We start from the raw sequence: 20,249 nt of genomic DNA on the forward strand, positions 1-20,249 counted from the left end.
AACTTTGTGAGAGTACCTCCGGGTACACTCTCAAGTTTAGAGTGTATGAGGGACGAGATTGCCGTATTGAACCCCCAGATTGTTCCCCCACTCTGGGTGTTAGCGGGAAAATCGTTTGGGAGGTTGTGCACCCATTGCTGGATGAGGGTTACCACGTGTACGTGGACAACTTTTATAGCAGCATCCCTCTGTTCACATCCCTTACCGCCAGATCGACGTCCGCTTGTGGGACCGTGCGGAAAAACCAGAGAGGCCTCCCTCTAAATTCTGTTAAGACACTATTCCAAAGGGTGAGTCCCGTGCCCTTACCCATGAAAACCTGTTGCTGGTCAAGTATAAGGATAAGAGGGATGTCCTTATGCTGACCACTATTCATGGTAACGGCAGCTCACCTGTCCCTGTGCGAGGTACCACAACAACGGTCCTCAAGCCCTATTGTATTCTGGACTACAATCAGTATATGGGGGGAGTTGATCTTTCTGATCAAGTCCTCAAGCCATATAACGCCATGCGGAAAACACGCGTATGGTACAAGAAAGTTGCGGTCTACATGGTACAGGTTGCCATGTACAACTCTTTTGTACTGTCCCAGTACGCTGGCAACACAGGGACATTCCTCCAGTTCCAAGAAGAAGTCCTAAAGGTCCTGATCTTTGGCGACCGGGAAAGAGCAGGCCGGACTTCCCAAGGAACTGGAAATATAGGTGCCAGGATCGTCCCAGGCCAACACTTTCCAGGTGAGGTCCCCCACACTGGAAAGAAGGGACGAGCCCAGAAAAAATGCTGAGTGTGTTACAAGAGGGGGATTCGGAAGGACACCATCACTCAATGTGACACTTGCCCCGATCAGCCGGGCCTCTGCATTAAGGTTGCTTCAGGGAGTATCACACTTCCATGGAGTACTAAATTTTCCCTCTTCATTTGAATTTTCCACAATTTGACCCCAATGTACTAAGTCCAGAGTACATTCCAAGTTTTAACCCCATAAAACCACTAAATTGCCCAAAAAAATGTTTAATCAAAAAAAAAAAAAAAACATGATAAGACCTCTGGGGGTATTTTTTTTAATAAAAAATGGGTCATGGGTCACTGAGTCACTATCATCAGGGGCTTTTTACGTTGCCTCAAATGCGCAGCGCTCTCTCCACCTGAGCGGGGTGCGCATTTTAGGCAACAGGTTAGGGACGGCCACACAGATCACATTCCCAGAATGATGATTCAGAGCATAGGGTTTGGGGTGGACATATTTTTTAGTTTTGGCTATGCTCTGGATTATCATTCTGGGAACATAACCTGTTTTATAATTTTATGTCCCACTGTACCCCATTTTAGTTATTTAGTGTACCCCAGTTATTTACCCAATGTAATGCCCCTTGAGGGGGGGTCCCACTGTTCTGGCTCCATAGGAGAAATACACAGCTCAAGGACCCTGACTGATCTCCGGCACCTCTGAGACCGGTGTGCATGCTGTTTACGCCCAGACATGAGGTATGTCCTTACTCCAAAAAAATGTACTTACAAATTTACAATGACATTTTCTCCTTTTACCACTTGTGAAAATGAAAAATTTGGGGTAACCCCAGCATTTTAGTGTAAAAAAATAAAATTTTTCCTTTTCACATCCCACTTAATGAACATTTATCAAACACCTGTGGGGGGGTTAAGGCTCACTGTACCCCTTGTTACGTTCCTTGCGGGGTGTAGTTTCCAAAATAATATGCCATGTGTTTTTTTTTTGCTGTCCTGGCACCATAGGGGCTTCCTAAATGCGACATGCCCCCCCATTTCAGCAAAATTAGCAAATGTGACTCCTTCTCTTCTAAACATTGTAGTGCGCCTGCAGTGCACTTGACGTCCACATATGGGGTGTTTCCATACTCAGAAGAGATGGGGTTACAAATTTTGGGGGGCATTTTCTCCTATTACCCCTTGCAAAAATTTGAAAATTTTACCACTAACATAAAGTAGAATATGTCACGAAAAAACTATCTCGGAATCAGAATGAAAGGTAAAAGCATCCCAGAGTTATTAATGCTTAAAGTGAAAGTGGTCAGATGTTCAAAAAATGGCCGGGTCCTACAGTAAAAATTGGCTGGGTCCTTAAGGGGTTAAGAGTAAGAGCTCCAGCGTGCGCACCCTAGGAGGCGGGGGCACGTACGCCAGGGCTGCGAGGACATGGAGAGGCAGAAGATGAGGGAGGTGAGTGACGGGCTGGGATTCGCATGCGGGCGCATCCCACGATGCGAATCCTAGCCCCGCCGCAAGCGGGGACATAAGCTGAGAGCGCTCACGGCCGGCGTGTCCGGCCAGAGCCCAGGCGTTACACTAGCCTTAGATGACACAGGTCAAAGGTACATGTACGCCCTTGCCGTCTGGGACGTATTGCACCAGGGCATTAATGTATGCCCTGGAGCTCTAAGTGACTATGAAGCAAGTGCAGGAGCTGCACTTGCTTCATAGGCAGTGAGGGACAGCTGCTATCAGTCACAGCATCTAATAGTAAAGTGTCGGTTGCTCAGTCATGCTCACCGGACCCCTGCAATAGGGATAAAAGCTAAAATGGCAGCACAGAGTCCTCTTTCTTGCCTCTGGTTGCCAGAACAATGCTTCAACGATGCAGCCTAGCTGAACCAGGCTGTATCAGTGGAGCGGCGATCACACTGTACAATGCTATTCAATAGTCATAGCATTATAAATTGAATGCAATCTAAATATTGCATAAAATATTCTTGTTTTCCCATTTTACATACACAAAAAAATCAAAAAGTCCCATCCAAATAAAATTGGCATACATTAAAACTACAGATCATTGCACAAATTAGCCCTCATACAGCCCTGTATATGGAAAAATTAAAAATAAAAGATGTAGGGGTCAGAATAGGGAGATTTTTGGCATACAAATTTTGTTAAAAAAGTTTGACTCTTTGGTGGAAGATTAATAGAAAAATCGAAAAACTATACAAATTGGGTATTGTTTTAATCATAAGGACTCACAGAATAAAGAAAACATGTAATTTTACCATAAAGTGTATTGCGTAAAAACAACCCCCCCCCCCAAAAGTTGCTAAATTACGGCTTTCCTTTCAATTTCCCACCCATAAATAATAATTTTTTTAGTTTCACCGTACATTCTACGGTAAAAAGAAAGGTGTCATTACAAAATACAATTGGTTGTACAAAACACAGGCCTTCATATGGGTCTGTGGATGGAAAAATTAAATAGTTAGAAAATAAAGAGTCACAAAAATAAAAATTGGCTATTTCCTAAAACCCAAAATGGGCTGTGTCCTTAACCTTTGTGACAGATGATAGATCTAGTCCGTCATGGTGCCGCTCTGGGTGTATGGAGCAGATTCCTGACTCGAACCCGCTCCACACCCAGCGAACCCCAGGTGATTTCAGTAGCTTGGGACCACTGTTAGTAGCCGGCATGCATCGATTGCCACGCCAGCTATTAACCCTTTAGACCAAAGCTGACAGCAGCGTCTAAAGGGACATTTAAACCATCCCTGGTGGTCTAGTGGGGTAAATCCACTGTAGAGGTAGCAGGAGGGCTCACCTCTCCTCCTGTGCCATTCGTGGCTCTTCATTTGATAGAGCCTGGCTTCACCAGGTTCTACCAATGGATCGCAGATTACACAGGCCAATGCAGTTGAATAGAACTGCATTGATCTGTATGAGGATTCTAATGATACATATAAAACACTCGTAGCAAAGTCTGCCTGAATTCACACAGTATTGTGCAGTATCCCACAAGGGAGCTCCACTCCTCCCTTTAGATCAAGTTTGGAGTACACACAGTGGGCTGAGACAATGTATTAAGTAATGTCCATGATTTTAAAACACCCAGCAGGGTAGTAACTCATGATTAGAAGCTCGTTTCAGAAATTTTCAAAACTTTTATTTAACCCCTTAAGGACTCAGGGTTTTTCAGTTTTTGCACTTTCGTTTTTTCCTCCTTACCTTTTAAAAATCATAACCCTTTCAATTTTCCACCTAAAAATCCATATTATGGCTTATTTTTTGCATCGCCAATTCTACTTTGCAGTGACATTAGTTAGTCATTTTACCCAAAAATGCACGGCCAAACAGAAAAAAAATCATTGTGCGGCAAAATCGAAGAAAAAACGCCATTTTGTAACTTTTGGGGGCTTCCGTTACTACGCAGTGCATATTACGGTAACAATTACACCTTATCATTATTCTGTAGGTCCATATGGCTACTTATATAGGTTTGATTTTGTCGCACTTCTGGAAAAAATCCTAACTACATGCAGAAAAATGTATACGTTTAAAAATGTCTTCTTCTGACCCCTATAACTTTTTTATTTTTCCACGTACAGGGCGGTATGAGGACTCACTTTTTGTGCCGTGATCTGAAGTTTTTATCGGTATGATTTTTGTTTTGATCTGACTTTTTGATCACTTTTTATTCATTTTTTAATGGTATAAAAAGTGGCCAAAATTTTTTTTGCGCGTACGCCATTGACCGTGCGGTTTCATTAATGATATATTTTTATAGTTCGGACATTTACGCACACGGCGATACCACATATGTTTATTTTATTTTTTTTTACACTGTTTTATTTTTTTTATGGGAAAAAGGGGGGTGATTCAAACTTTTATTAGGGAAGGGGTTAAATATCCTTTATTAACACTTTTTTTCCCCTTTTTTCGCAGTGTTATAGGTCCCATAGGGACCTATAACACTGCACACACTGATCTACTATGCTGATCACTGGCGTGTATTAACACGCCTGTGATCAGCTTTATCGGCGCTTGACTGCTCCTGCCTGGATCTCAGGCACGGAGCAGTCATTCGCCGATCGGACACCGAGGAGGCAGGTAAGGGCCCTCCCGGTGTCCTGCAAGCTGTTCGGGATGCCGCGATTTCACCGCGGCAGTCCCGAACAGCCCGACTGAGCAGCCGGGTCACTTTCACTTTCACTTTAGAAGCGGCGGTCAGCTTTGACCGCCGCTTCTAAAGGGTTAATACCGCACATCGCCGCGATCGGCGATGTGTGGTATTAGCCGCGGGTCCCGGCCATTGATGAGTGCCGGGACCGACGCGATACGATGCGGGAGCCGGCGCAGGACGTAAATATACGTCCTGCGTCGTTAAGGGGTTAATTACTTCATTTAAATCTTCTTACAAAGTGGAGCAAAGCTGATAACAGAAAAATAGGAGCTAAAATCTTCCATCTACTCGACACCTTGGACACAACGGCGTTTCAGGGCCATGCACCTTAGTCATGCGTACCAGGTGTGGAGAGGGGAAGGATTATATAGGAATCCTCGATAAACACCAGTTAATGGGAATTTGTCTCTAGAATAGAGTGTTTTGCATGCGGTTTATTATTGTTAACTTACCTAATGTGAACAGGTGTTTATCGAAGATTCCTATATAATCCTTCCCCTCTCCACACCTGGTACGCATGACTAAGGGGGCATGCCGTTGCATCCAAGGTGTTGAGTAGATGGAAGATCATTGCTCCTATTTGTCCGCTATCAGCTTTGCTCCACTTTGTAAGAAGATTTAAATGAAGTTATGAAATAAAAGTCTTGAAATTTTCTGAAACAAGCTTCTAACCGTGAGTTACTACCCTGCTGGGTCTTTTAAAATCATGGACATTGCTTAATACAATGTCTCAGCCCACTGCATGTTATCCAAACCTGATTCTAATGATGCCTCTTAAAAGTCCCCTAAGGGGACCAATAAAGTGTACAACAAAAAGTTAAATAAAGGTAAAAAAATATATACATTAACTCCTTCCATATTAAAAGTTCAGATCACCCTCATACATCCCTGTATATGGAGAAGTAAAAAAGTTATAGATGTCAGAAGAGGACAATTTCAAGCATACTCATTTTTGTACAAAAAGTTATTTTTTTTAATTTTAAAGTAGTGAAATAAAACATTGGGTATCACTTTAATTGTATGGACCTACAGAATAAAGAAGATGTGTCATTCATACCAACAAGTGCACTGCATAGAAAAGGAAGCCCCCAAATTTTTATTTTTTTAAAATTTTTGCCCCACATATAATATTTTTTTGTTTCACTGTAGATTTGGTAGTAAAATGAATGATGTCATTACAAAGTAAAATTGGTGGAGCAAAAAACAAGTCTTTATATGGGTCTGTAGGTGAAAAATTTAAAGTGTTATAGCTAGGGATGAGCGAATCGAATCTGATGAAATCTGATCTGAAATCGTTACAAATTTAAGGAAAAATTTGATTCGTAACGAATGTGAATATCGTTGCTATTCGATCGCGCGAATCGCTTCATTAAACTCCATTAAGTGCAGTCCAGGCTCCAGGGGCCGTGCATCTAAAATGAAAACATGGGGCAAGGAATCCTGGGAAGGCGGGAACAAGGGTCGGCGGGATGACCCTGAATCACATGCAGCATACTTAGAGCACCCCTGTGATGGGTGGCAGCCCGCCACCCCTGTGATATCACAGCCATATATAATCGGCAGCCATCTTGCGGCCTGTCACATCAGTGTTCTATTACAGAGAGAGAGGGACAGAGAGCAGTGTGTGTTGCACAGAAAAGCATTTTTACAGCAGCGATTCATCTCCCAGTCACATCAGCGTTCTATTGCAGAAAGAGAGGGACAGAGAGGAGTGTGTGTTGCACAGAAAAGCATTTTTACAGCAGCTATTAACCTCCCAGTCACATCAGCATTCTATTGCAGAGAGGGACAGAAAGCAGTGTGTTTTACAGCAGCGATTCACCTCAAGCCCAAATACAGCCTAGGATCACTGATAGGGAAGGGAGTGAGATTGAGAAAGTGCAATTTTATGTATAATACTCAGCGACTGTGTGCTGCAGCATTGGTGTGTACAACAACTGAAAAGCTAATAGTAGCCAGGTATTTAAGGTGAACAGACCACTAAAAACATATTGTCCTCTATTAAGTATAACCTGTGTGTACATATGTAGAGTGGAGTGCCATTTTGTTCCTGTTAAAGTCTTAAGGGACTAGATATTGTGAAAGGCCAGCCAAAAGTACACACCTGCTGGTGTTGTAGACAAATACTTTTTTAAGCATACTGGAGCGCATTGTCCTCCCCTCATAAGTGCATACCACATACGTACATCTAAGTCGTGTACTATTTTATTCCTGTTAAAGTCTTAAGGGCTTAGATACTATGAAAGGCCAGGTAAAAGTACACACCTGCTGGTGTTGTAGACAAATACTGTTGTAAGTGTAGTTGGGCGTTTTGTACTTTCCTCATATACGCACTAAGTATGTCAGGCAGAGAAGTGCCAGAACGTGCACAGAGGAGTGGCAGATGCCTAAATTCATCAGGCAGAGGTTGCAACAGACTAGGGGCAAGTGGCAGCAGGAGAGGCCTGAGCTCCCGGTATCAGCTAACGGTCGTGTCTCGAGCAGCAACCCATCTGCCGTCATTGGTTGGTTAGCACGGACATCCACTTCATCACAAGTGACATCTGACACCCCCAGTCAACAGTCAGTGGTTTCCTCAGACACAACCTCAGTTGGCATGGCCCGGGAGCAGTCCCTGTCCTTCCATTGCCTCTGTCCTATGCTGTTCCCTCCCCCACAGAAGTATCTTATGCTGTGGGTTCAGCTCCACTATTTAGGGAAGAGGATCTAGAGGACAGCCAGCAGCTACTGCCCAACCAAGAAGTGGAGGAGACATCCACCTCTTCCTCTGCTAGGTGGGCAAGTAGTGCTGAATAGAGTGGCTTGGGAGTGTCTTGCGAGCGTTCAGGCTCCTGAAGCAGACACTGTTGAGGAACCTGAGGAGGAAATCAGTGATGGGCAGACACAACTCGATGATGATGATGAAGCCGCACTTGGGAGCCAGGTGCAGAAGGGGCTTCATCATCATCAGGAGAAGAGGGTTGCAGGTTGCCCAGTGAGGCAGCAGCTGAGCCAGCAAGGTAGTAGCATGGTTGTCAGTCAGCATGGTGGCAGAAGTGGAAAGTCTGGAGCCAAGCATGCCCGGGGTAGACCACCTGCTTTGCAGCAGCCTACCATCCCGGGTGGTAATGGAACAGGGGTTCCTGGAATCGGCAGCAGTAGCAGTCAATCAGTGCAGACTGTTGGTGGGAAAATCAGCTACTCGGCTGTGTGGCAGTTTTTCATCAAGCATCCGGAGGATGTTGACCTAGCCACATGCAAGATTTGTCAGCAGAAGGTGAAGCGTGGCCAGCGTCCCAATGTTGGCACTACGGCACTGTGTCAACATATGCAGCGTCACCGTAAAGCGTCTGGGAGAACCGTGGCCCCTGTTTCAGCCAGCCAAGGCTCCACCACCTCAGCCAAAGGGAGCTGTATGTTATACCAATCTTCTGTAGCTCCAGATGCTCCTGCTCCTCCTACTTTGAGTCAGTCATTCCGCCAGCAATCCATCAGCAAAGCCATGTCCAAGAGACAACAGTATGCACCCACTCATCCAACGGCGCAGAAGCTGAATGTACTCCTGTTGCTGGTGCTGCAGTCCCTCCCTTTTCAAGTGGTGGACTCTGCACCTTTCAGAGAAATGATGACTGAAGTGCCGAGCCGAGGTGGAGAGTCCCAAGACGCCATTTCTTTCCGAAGAAGGCAGTACCAGCCCTGCACAATTATGTGGAACAGAAGGTGGGCCAGTCCTTGAGGCTGTCGGTGTGTACCATAGTGCACGGCAGCGCCGACGTGTGGAGCTATAACTACGGTCAGGGACAATACATGTCCTTTACATCCCACTGGGTAAATGTGGTTCCTGCACAGCCACAACAACAACTTGGACAGGTCACGCCACTTCCGCTTCCACACTCTCAGGCTGTTGTTCCTGTGACAGTGTGCGACTCGCCTCCTCATCCTCCACTGTGTCCTCAGCCTCCACTGCACCGGCAAGTCGTAGTGCCCCTCCAGCATACCATGTGTGCAGGGCACGTCGGTGTCACTCTGTTCTTCACATGGTTTGCCTTGGTGAACGGAGTCACACAGGGGAGAAACTGCTAAAAGTAATTCATCAAGAAATCAAATCATGGCTTACTCCACGAAAACTGGAACCAAGGTGACCGACAATGGGAAGAACATCTTGTCTGCGCTGCAACAAGACACACGTGTTCAATCTGGCTGTCAAGTGATTCCTGAATGTTCCCCCCATCTGCAAGACATCCTAACAATGGGAAGGAAACTTTGCATGCACTTCAGCCACTCGTACACTGCAAAGCACACCCTTTTTGAGCTGCAGCGTTAGAATAGTATCCCTCAACATAGTTTGATTTGCGATGTTTTCACATGTTGGAATTCCAACCTCCATATGTTGAACCGATTATACGAACAGAGAAAGGCCATTACCGATTTCTTGATGATCCAAGTGGATAGGAGGACTCCCCTGTGTAACTTCAATGTCAACCAGTGGCAGTTCATACTTGACACCTGCCTTTTGCTTAGGCCCTTTGAGAAGCCACTTTATTAGTCAGTAGCCAGGATTATGGGATGAACGACGTCATTCCACTGCTTCATTTACTGCAACACTTGTTGGATACTATGCCTGGTCAGGGCACTGGGGACGTGGCACTTACATCTCACGGCCACATAAGAACTGTGGGGGCTGAACTGGAAGAGGAGGAGGGGGAGGGGCACAGTGGAGAACAGTTTAGGTTTCGCGACATGGGCGGTTTTTCTAATCATCTGACAGGAGAGAAGGAGCAGGAGCAGCCTGAGGAGCTAAAGGGTTATGAGGAAGGCAAGACAGAGGACCCATACACATTGTGGCAATATGTAGTGAAGATCGAGGCAGGGAGTCACTTGCAAAAATAGCACGATGCATGCTCACTTAGTGACCGCCGAATTGTCACCATTCGGCAGCGGGATGACTTCTGGCTCTCCACCTTATTGGACCCTTGCTACTTGCACAAAATAGGGGCCTTTTTACACTCATTGAGAGTGAGGACAAACTGACCCACTACAGAGACATCCTACGTAGTCAGTTAGCTGGTGCCTATCTCTACCATCATCCATCCTCTCGCAGGTCTGACTTGGGGGGGGGGGGCCCTCTGCGCTCACCTTCCACTGCCATGGCTGCTGGGGAGGGGTGGAGTGGCAGGAGCAGCACCATCTCCATCAGCAGCAGCCTGAGTCTACAGTCACTGATGAGTACCTTTCTTCACCCACATGGTGAAGCAACTCATCGGCAGCAGGTAGACCTGGAGCAGGACCTGAACCAGCATGTGGTGGCATACCTTGACATGACCATGCCAAAACACCTTGAAGATCCGCTGGTCTTCTGGGCAGCCAAACTTGATTTGTAGCCGCAACTAGCAGAATTTGCCCTGGAAAAGCTGTCCTGCCCTGCCAGTAGTGTGCCATCAGAGCGGGTGTTTAGTGTTACGAGGGCCATAGTAACCCCACGGAGAACTCGTCTGTCCAAGAAAAATGTGGAGAGACTGACCTTTGTGAAGATAAATCAGGCATGGATTAGCCAGGATTTCCACCCACCAATGATGCATCAGAGTAGATTGACCATGGTGCCACACCAACACTTCACAAATATGGATAGTGCAAAATATATTTAAGGTGCTGCTCCCCAGTTACAGACATTCCTCGACAGCAGACCACAAGTAAGTATTGAGGATATGCATTAGCTAAAACTTAACTTTTCTTAGGATAAAATAAATGTACCCAAATTTTTTCTTAAATCCAACAAAAGGAAAGGTGTGCAAAAAACACCATGTGCCACCTACACCACCAAGTATTGATGTGATGCAAAGATCTCTAAAAGGTGGAAGGGAACAACATATGGTCCATTGTTAACGGTGGGGGTAAAAACTTCCCCTGTAAGGCCCTACTCTCGCATTATTAATTCCCTTCTTGGCAAGTGTTATTCGCCCTAAAAAGGACGGCGCCACTCAGGAACCTCTCCCCATTTACACCTACAAACACTGCCATTTCACAGGGTTTTTAGGTGGAAATAGGAAGAGTTTCCTGTGTGGGGCCACCTTTTTTAAGGCGAGTAACACTTGCCAAGAAGAGAATTAATAAGGTGAGAGTAGGGCCTTACAGGGGAATTTTTTACCCCCACCTGCTACAATGGACAATGTGTTGTTCCCTTCCACCTTTTTGAGGAAAGTGCTACTTGTCTTAAAAAGGTAGGCCCCATACAGGAACCTCTCCCCATTTACATCTACAAACGCTGCCATTTCACAGGGTTTTTACGTGGAAATATGGGGAGTTTCCTATGTGGGTCGGCCCTTTTTAGGGTGAGTAACACTTGCCAAGAAGGGAATTAATAATGTGAGAATAGGGCCTTACAGGGGAAGTTTTTACCCCCACCGATTACATTGAACCACACGTTGTTCCCTTTCACCTTTTAGAGGTCTTTGCATCACATCAATACTTGGTGGTGTAGGTGGCACATGGTGTTTTTTTCTACACAACTTTTCCTTGTGTTTGGTTTCAAAAAAATTTGGGATACATATATTTTATCTTAAGAATATTATTAAAAGTTACGTTTTACATAATGCATATCCACAATACTTACTTGTGTACACTAACACTTTTACAAAAGAGACCGTTTTCTTCTGCCTACCTGCCTCAGCTACTTTTCGGATCCTGCCACCCACCTGATGCCACACATCTGATGCTAAGTTCTCCTTTTTTCACCCACCTTCGTCACTGGGTACTGGTATTGTCACCCACCGCCCCACTATGTCACCTGGTCACTTTCAGGACTCCTGATGCTGCTTATGTCACCTCCAGGCTGTCTCATACTGCCACCATATTTTGTCCTCATGCTGATGCCAGCTCCAGGCTGTCTCATTCTGCCACCATATGTTCTCCTCATGCTGCTGCCACCTCCAGACAGTGTCATTCAGCCACTATATGGTCTCCTCATGCTGCCGCCAACTCCAGGCTGTTATTCAGCCACTATATGGTCTCCTCATGCTGCTGCCAACTACAGGCTGTCATTCAGGCACTATATGGTCTCCTCATGCTTCCGCCACCTCCAGGCTGTGTCACTGTACCACCATGTGGTCTCCTCATGCTGCTGGCACATTAAATAAAACTTTTTAGGTTCATCTATTTGAAATCCTCAATTTAAATGTTAAAAAATATCTTTAATCGTTTCAATTGTGAGGCCCTATGGTCTCATCAGGCTGTTGCCACCTCTAGGCTGGGTCATTCAGCCACTATATGGTCTCCTCATGCTGCCGCCACCTCCACACTTTGTCATTCAGCCACTATATGGTCTCCTCATACTGATGCCATCTCCAGGCTCTGTCATTGTGCTGCCCTGCAATAGTGATTCTAATAGCGACGGCTCTAATCTGCATGTCATACTGAATAACAGTATTATTTAACTAACCCAGCAAACACCCTATGCGTGTTTCAGCAAGACAAAGTGTTCTACACCCCTATTGAGGCTCTCTGTAGGCCAGAGATAGCCGTTTTTAATACAAATTCGGACCAAACCTAATTTTTTCGGAAAATTCTGCGAATCGGCCGAATTACATTTTTCAAAAATTTGCTCATCTCTAATTGCAACCATCGGGATCCAGCAAATGCATCCTATAGATGTTATGGTCACAGCATGGTATCTGTAGGGTTAATACAGCCCAGACCGGCGCAATTTTGGTTTCATCATTTGTGATGGGATTAACAGCCGGGTCCCACCGCCGATTTCCTGTTCCGCATATGCATACATCCAGTTGCAGGAACATGTCATCTGCAAAGACATATGCATACATCCTGTAGCGGGAAGGGGCTAAAGGAGTTGTCCTGTGAAGCAAAGTTAGTAAAGTCAGTTGTGTACCACTTACTTATATGTAAATGAAGTTACTTACATCCCTGTAGAGTTCTTCTGCCCCATAGATCTGATAATTTTCGGGTTTCCTCTCTGAACTGTTATTCTATAGTTGCCATGCAACAGAGCACATGCTTTCCCACTTTCTTACATGTGTAGGGGAGACCAACTGCCATTACCTTCAGGATGCGTTTGAACTGAGCATGTGTGACCTATCTTGGTGGGTCGTAACCAACCAACAGACGACTAGAGTTATCAGAAAAATCAGGCACCTGGGGGATTGGTGACCTCTCAAAAATAACATTTTCAGAAATAATTGTACATTTGTAACATGTCACTTCTTTTTTTATTTAATTTTCAATAGTAAAGGTTTTGTCATTAACATCAGTGCAGAATAAATGAAAAATATCTGACAAATATCCACCTGTCACCTTGGCCTAAGGGCGAGTGACAGCCTCTAACGCTTTGGATATTCTTATTTGTGGTGACTAATGAGGTGGCGTGTGTAGTGAATAGATAGGGTGTTGTAACTGTAGTAGAGTTTGTGACGCCAGGATAATGTTAACCTCCACACTCCAAGGATAGAAGCCTCCTGAGCCAAGGGTTGAGGTAATAAAGACCACAGATGCAGGGTTATGGAAACTACTTTAACTTTACTTTAAGGAACTTGCAGGATAAACAGGAACAGTTCAATATTTAATACAATATTGACTGAATGATGCTTTTCAGAATCACAAAATCTAGGCAACATGGGACTTGTAGTCCTCCTTGACTAACTTCTTGCTTGACTGAGATAGGCTTTAGACTGCTCTAAAATTGACTGGACAGATGGAACTGACAGATGACTTGACTGAGTAACTTGGATAAGACTTTGGAGCTAACAAACACTGACTCTGCTCTTCACTTAGGAATCCTATGTTAGGACTTACCACCAGACTGGACCTAATGGGACCTGAGTTGCCTGAGGCTTTCTATTTAACATTATCCTTTTGGAACTTGACTTGCTTGAACTTGAATTGGACAGTTCAAGGTGTTGAACTGATGCAGCAACTGGGTACCTTAGGCATGTTCTCATATGTGAGGTACAGGTCAACAGCAGAGTTCTGAAGGTGACCTCCACTCACTCTCTACGCTACTAGTACTTTGCACATCTCACTGACACAGTACAGGTGCACAAGTAGAAGTGCCTGCATGTTAGTGATTATATTTACATAAGATATGGTTTCTTGGAGGTAACATCCCTCTCCTGCGCTGTGCAGATAGAGTGTGTGACGTCAGCAGCAGCCTGGCCACAGTAAGGAGAGGTGGTCTGTAGCCTAGACAATGAACAGCAAATAAGAGGCAGAAAAAAGCAGCTGTAATATGAAAAGTAGTCAAGTTTTAAAATTATACATATATAAATACTTACAAAAGTGTATAACTTTACATGCACTACAACTAAAAAACTGATTATGGAGATGGGAATACCACTTTAAATCTGATTTATTAAATTAATATAGGACTTCTGTATTAATTGGAAATTTTAAATTCCACATTTCACATTAGAGCTTCAATGGCTTCAAGTTTTTATTAAACATATTATATACTCGCAAATAATCTTGATATGGTCAAGTCTATCTCAGGAACTCAGCCACAAAGGAGACCCCATGCTGAGATGGGAGTTCTGGAGGAGTTTTGGGCATTCCGGGGTGGGGCTTAAATGTCTAAATTTTGGCTTTGTTGACAAGTAGGATATTAATCTTGAGCTTTACTCTAGTGGCAAGCATTTGCCAATAGCTACTCATAATACTGTAGATGAGAGTGGGATGTGCAATCTGAGGTTTTCATGCCTTTTTATGAAGCGTGTAAAAATAAGTGTGTAAAGCGCCCTCTTGCTTGGTGCCCCCTTGTCAGCTTAACACAGAGATATCAGCAGTTTGCTTGAGATTAGAATACCCAGACCAATAGAGATTGCTCATCATTAGGTTGGCTTCATTTTAAGGAGGGATTTTCCCATTTGGAAGACCCCTTTAAAAGTCACCGTTTACCTTGTAATACTGTAGCAGCTAAACAAACATCAATGATTAAAAGTAATTCTAATGATTAATGTGCTTATACACGCACTGTGACAGACTGCTGCATCAACAGAAGACAGTACACAAATAAATCAAACTCTGCTGTAATAAGATACTGGTATATGAAAAGCATGAGCAGTCATCACATAACAAGTCTAAGTAGTTGTGTTGTACCGGTCCAACAGACATCAGTGATTTCAGGATTTATGAAGAGAATATCTTTCTAAAGTAATCACATGTATATGTTTGTAGTTGTTACATATATTAAAGGGGTACTCCGGTGGAAAACTTTTTTTTTTTTTTTTTATCAACTGGTGCCAGAAAGTTAAACAGATTGGTAAATTTCTTCTATAAAAAAATCTTAATCCTTCCAGTACTTATTAGCTGCTGAATACCACAGAGGAAATTATTTTCTTTTTGGAACACAGTGCTCTCTGCTGACATCACGAGCACAGTGCTCTCTGCTAACATCTCTGTCCTTTTTAGGAACTGTCTAGAGCAGCATATGTTTTGCTTATAGCATATTTTCTCCTACTCTGGACAGTTCTTAAAATGGACAGAAATGTCAGCAGAGAGCACTGTGCTTGTGATGTCAGCAGAGAGCTCTGTGTTCCCAAAAGAAAATAATTTCTTCGGTAATATTCAACAGCTAATAAGTACTGGAAGAATTAAGATTTTTTGATAGAAGTAATTTACAAATCTGTTTAACTTTCTGGCACCAGTTGATTTAAAGATAAAGGTTTTCCGCCTGAGTACCCCATTAAGCCTTTACAAACATGATTTATCTCTTACCATTTGTCATATTTTTATATAATCTATCATTGGCACACTAGGTGGAAAGTATTTTAGCATCAAACTACATAGACTTATTCAGAGGGATCAAAAGGAATTCCAGCATATCAGTTATAAAATATATGTTTCATTTCTGATCCATAAAAACACATAGAATATAGGTTGAAAAAAGCATATCTTCACACTTCACAAGTGTATCGGGTTTTTACTACCCTTGTTCACAGCATAAATAAAAATAACATACACAGGGTATAAAACCATTACATGAAAGAATAAGATGCATAGAACATTTAGGGTAGGGTCACACACAGCACATCTGCAGCATATTTGATGCTGCGGATGTGCTACCCGCAGTCACAGAGCAACGACAGAGTGAGCTCGCTTTAGCTCTGTGTGTCTGCGAGTAGTGGCAAATATGCTGCGGATGCACTGTATGTGGGTCACATACAGTGCATCCGCAGCATATTTGCCACTACTCTCGGACACACAGAGCTAAAGCGAGCTCACTCTGTCATTGCTATGTGAATGCGGGCAGCGCATCCGCAGCATCAAATATGCTGCAGATGTGCTGTGTGTGACCCTACCCTAAATGTTCTATGCCTCTCCACAAGTTTTGCTAAATCTCCCCCATGGTTTTTATGTTCCCTCCAAGCTAAGCAAAAAACAAAATAAAAACAAACCTCAGTATACTCCTTTAGGGTAGGGTCTACCCTAAAGGAGTATACTGGGGTTTGTTTTTGTTTTGTTTTTGCTTAGCTTGGAGGGAACATAAAAAACATGGGGGAGATTTAGCAAAACCTGTGGAGAGGCAAAGCTTGCTTCTTTCATATTTCAGAGGCCTTATTAAGAATGTAAGAAGCAAGCTGGTTGGTTGCTATGGGCAACTGGGCAACTTTGCCTCTCCACAGGTTTTGATAAATCCCCCCCATATACTTACCTGGGCATGTGCAAACATCAAACTAAGTATATGTTTTTATGTTTCCCCTGGGGCTGAGCACATAAAAAAAATAAAAATACTTGTAAAACACTAGAACCCGAGTTTGGTCAGAACTCTGCTGAAAGTTTGGTTTTGCTAGAACTCAAACATCGGACAGCTTGTTTTGGCAGAACCTGCAAAAATAATGGCGGCCACATGTCGGAAAGTAGAAGAATCACGTGGCCTCAGGGAATCCCTTAAAGGGGCAATCCCCTGGAAAAGATTTGTTTTTAAATCAATTGGTGCCAGAAAATTAAACAGATTTGTAAATTACTTCTATTAAAAAATCTTAACCTTTCCAATACTTATCAGCCATTGTATACTACAAAGAAAGTTCTTTTCTTTTTGAATTTCCTTTTTGTCTGACCACAAGTGCTCTCTGCTGACACCTCTGTCCATTTTAGGAACTGTCCAAAGCAGGAGCAAATCCTCATAGAAAACCTATCCTGCTCTGAACAGTTCCTGAAATGGACAGAGGTGTCAGAAGAGAGCACTTGTGGTCAGGTAGAAAGGAAATTCAAAAATAAAAGAACTTCCTCTGTAGTATACAACGGCTGATAAGTACTGGAAGGATTAAGATTTTGTAATAGAAGTAAGTTACAAATCTGTTTTACTTTCTGGCACCAGTTGATTAAAAAGAAAGGTTTTCCAGTGGAGTACCCCTTTAAGCAGTATAGGTTTGATGTCAAAAACACTAAAAGCCTATGCACATAACTCAGTTGCCATTTTAGATATAGCAGGTTTTAGGTGAAGATCTCTGTGAGGGATACTAAGCAGTGAACAATACAGATAGGAATGGGACCATAGAAACATAGAATGTGTCAGCAGATAAGAACCATTCGGCCCATCCAGTCTGCCCAATATTCTGAATACTATCAATAGTCACTCGTCCTATCTTATATGAAGGATAGTCTTATTACCTATCCCATTTGCAGCTCCCCCTTCTACATCCTAATATGGTACCCAAACTAACCAAAGCAAATTGCTAATATAACATCACCATCAGAGATGCCACCTTTATATGATCAGTATTACCAACCAGCAGCCTGTATTTTATCAATGAAATATGCATCCTGTATTTTGCTGACAGATCTATGGGGCAGGCTTAACATTCCTCCTGAAGGGTATTATTGGACCTCGCTTGTGTGGTCTCTTAGCTCTGCCTAGTAAATCATTCTCACCATACAATGGTGTAAATGTATCTGTGTGTTGCAGGAAGGTCGTAAAACTGCCTCAGTAACATCCTGATATGCTATGTGACTTACTAGTGTGTGCATAATGTTGCAGTATACTGTATAAGCAATAGAAATAAATAGTAAATAAATGAATACTTTTATTTCTATACCACATACCAGAATCCTCACTTAAGATATTAACAAAGATACTGCAACATCTCAATATGTTACCACTGCTAAGGAAAAAAATAGATTTCCTATATCTTCTTTTCTTGTAGTATTACTGTCACTGTTCTATGCTATAAAAACATGTATTGCTTAATTCCGTATTACAGGTGGTACTGTGAAGGAAAAGAACTTGAAAATTCTCCATATATCCAAATCCAGAGAACAGAAGATTTGAACACTTTAATTATTACAGAGGCTTTTGAGGAGGACACAGGGCGTTATTCTTGTTTTGCGTCTAATATTTATGGGACAGACTCAACGTCTGCAGAGATATATGTAGAAGGTAATGTTCTTCACCAATATCATCTATGCTCATCTGCCACAGACATGTTAACTTCTAGAGACAATTCTTACAACAGGTTAAATATAGACAATGGCTGGACGCTGTACATATAACTCCAGTGAACAGAAAAAGGCAAGGATGACAGGGAGCATAGACAGCAGTGACACAATGCTTTAGATCAGTGGTCTTCAACCTGCAGACCTCCAGATGTTGCAAAACTACAACTCCCAGCATGCCCGGAGAGCCATCGGCTGTCCGGGCTTGCTCGGAGTTGTAGTTTTGCAACATCTGGAGGTCCACAGGTTGGAGACCACTGCTTTAGATGATATCACATTTCACTTTCTATGCAATGATTGATCAATGGGTAAGTTCTTAATATTGTTCTTCTTTGTTTAATTCAATAAGTTTCACCAAAACCAAAGTGATGGTCCACTGAGACCTAAATAAGTATAATAGTGTACATTGGCTGGCAACAATAAAACAATTGAGATCATTTTAGTGTGATTCGCATGAAGTTAGAGTAAAGGCTAGTGTTGAGCGGCATAGGCCATATTCGAATTCGCAATATTTCGCGAATATATGGACGAATATTCGTCATATACCGTATTTATCGGCGTATAACACGCACTTTTTAGGCTAAAATTTTTTGCATGTTATACGCCGTGTTGCGTGTTATACGCCGATAAGCCCCTGCAGTTCAATGATTTAAAGTGGGTGCTTTAAATCAATGAACTGCAGTGGCTTTGCAGGTGCAGAGACAGCCAGCGCTGCCGGCTTCTCTGCCCCTGCCTGCCCTGGGGTCTAGAGCCCTGCTGCCGGCCCTTCTCTCCCCCTGGCTATCGGCGCCGCTGCCCGTTCTCTCCCCCTGACTATCGGTGCCGGCGCCCCATTGCCGGCGCCGACAGCCAGGGGGAGAGAAGGGGCAGCGGCACCCATTGCCGGCGCCGCTGCCCCGTTGCCTCCCCCCATCCCCCGTTGCATAATTACCTGTTGCCGGGGTCGGATCCGCGCTGCTTCAGGCCTCTGGTGTGCGTCCCCTGCGTCGTTGCTATGCGCTGCACGGCGCAGCGCATGACGCGGCGAAAATTCGTATGCCAGTCTCACACAGTAGTATTAGAGCCTTTTTTACACCACACAAGCTGGAAGCAGAGAGGGATGATCACTGTGATGTGTACTGTGGAAAAAAATATGAATATTCGTAATTGCGAATATACAGTGCTATATTCGCAAATATTCGCGAATATGTGATATTCGCGAATAAAATTCTCATTGCGAATATTCGCGAGCAACGCTAGTAAAGGCAGAGCTAACTACAGTGAAAGGAGATCATTATTAGTGATGAGCGGCATAGGCCATCTTTGAATTTGCGATACTTCACGAATATATGGACGAATATTCGTCATATATTCGCTAAATTCGCATATTCGTAACATTCGCGTTTTATTTTCGCATATGCGAAAATACGTATATGCGAAAATACGCGTATGCGAAAATTTACATATGCGAAAATTTGCATATAAACATTTTGCATATGGGAAAAATCGCATATGCGAAAATTAGCATATGCGGAAATTAGCATATAAAAACCGTAACATGCGGAAATTCGAATATGCGAAAATTATCATATGCAAATTTTCGCAAATGCGAAAATTCGCACGCCAGTCTCACACAGTAGTATTAGAGCCTTCTGTACACCACACAAGCTGGAAGCAGAGAGGGATGATCACTGTGATGTGTACTGTGAAAAAAAAATGAATATTCGTAATTGCGAATATATAGTGCTATATTCGCGAATATTCGCGAATTCCTGAATATGTGATATTCGCAAATAAAATTCGCATTGCGAATATTCGCGAGCAACACTAATCATTATGACCAAAATACTATAAGGGTAGGGTCACACGTGCTTAATTTTCTGCATATTTGCTGCTGCATAGTTTCCTACCCATTGATGTCAATGGGTAGCAAAAT

General features: G+C 43.4%; 1 protein-coding gene and 1 long non-coding RNA gene across 15 annotated transcripts in view; one reads left to right on the plus strand and one right to left on the minus strand.

Annotated features, from left to right (window-relative positions):
* LOC130282244 (uncharacterized) overlaps positions 1 to 12,913 on the minus strand; it is a 44,862-nt gene extending 31,949 nt beyond the window's left edge. Inside the window, exon 1 of the long non-coding RNA XR_008846302.1 lies at positions 12,811 to 12,913. This is a non-coding gene — a long non-coding RNA (uncharacterized LOC130282244). The remainder of the gene's footprint in view (positions 1 to 12,810) is intronic.
* The window catches only part of MYPN (myopalladin), a 346,898-nt gene that overhangs the window by 265,250 nt on the left and 61,399 nt on the right, over positions 1 to 20,249 (plus strand). For 13 of the 14 annotated variants that reach the window (XR_008846301.1, XR_008846300.1, XM_056530264.1 and 10 more), the window contains one exon: positions 18,103 to 18,278. Coding sequence is in view for 12 of the 14 variants with exons in the window: in XM_056530264.1 (XP_056386239.1) it covers positions 18,103 to 18,278 (176 nt within the window). In the remaining 2 variants the exon portion in view is untranslated. Of the gene's footprint in view, positions 1 to 12,948; positions 12,991 to 18,102; positions 18,279 to 20,249 lie in introns of those variants that run through there. The other variant, XM_056530272.1, reaches the window with a different exon arrangement.

This window comes from Hyla sarda, chromosome 7 (genome assembly GCF_029499605.1).
Source record: "Hyla sarda isolate aHylSar1 chromosome 7, aHylSar1.hap1, whole genome shotgun sequence".
In the NCBI taxonomy this organism is placed as follows: domain Eukaryota; kingdom Metazoa; phylum Chordata; class Amphibia; order Anura; family Hylidae; genus Hyla; species Hyla sarda.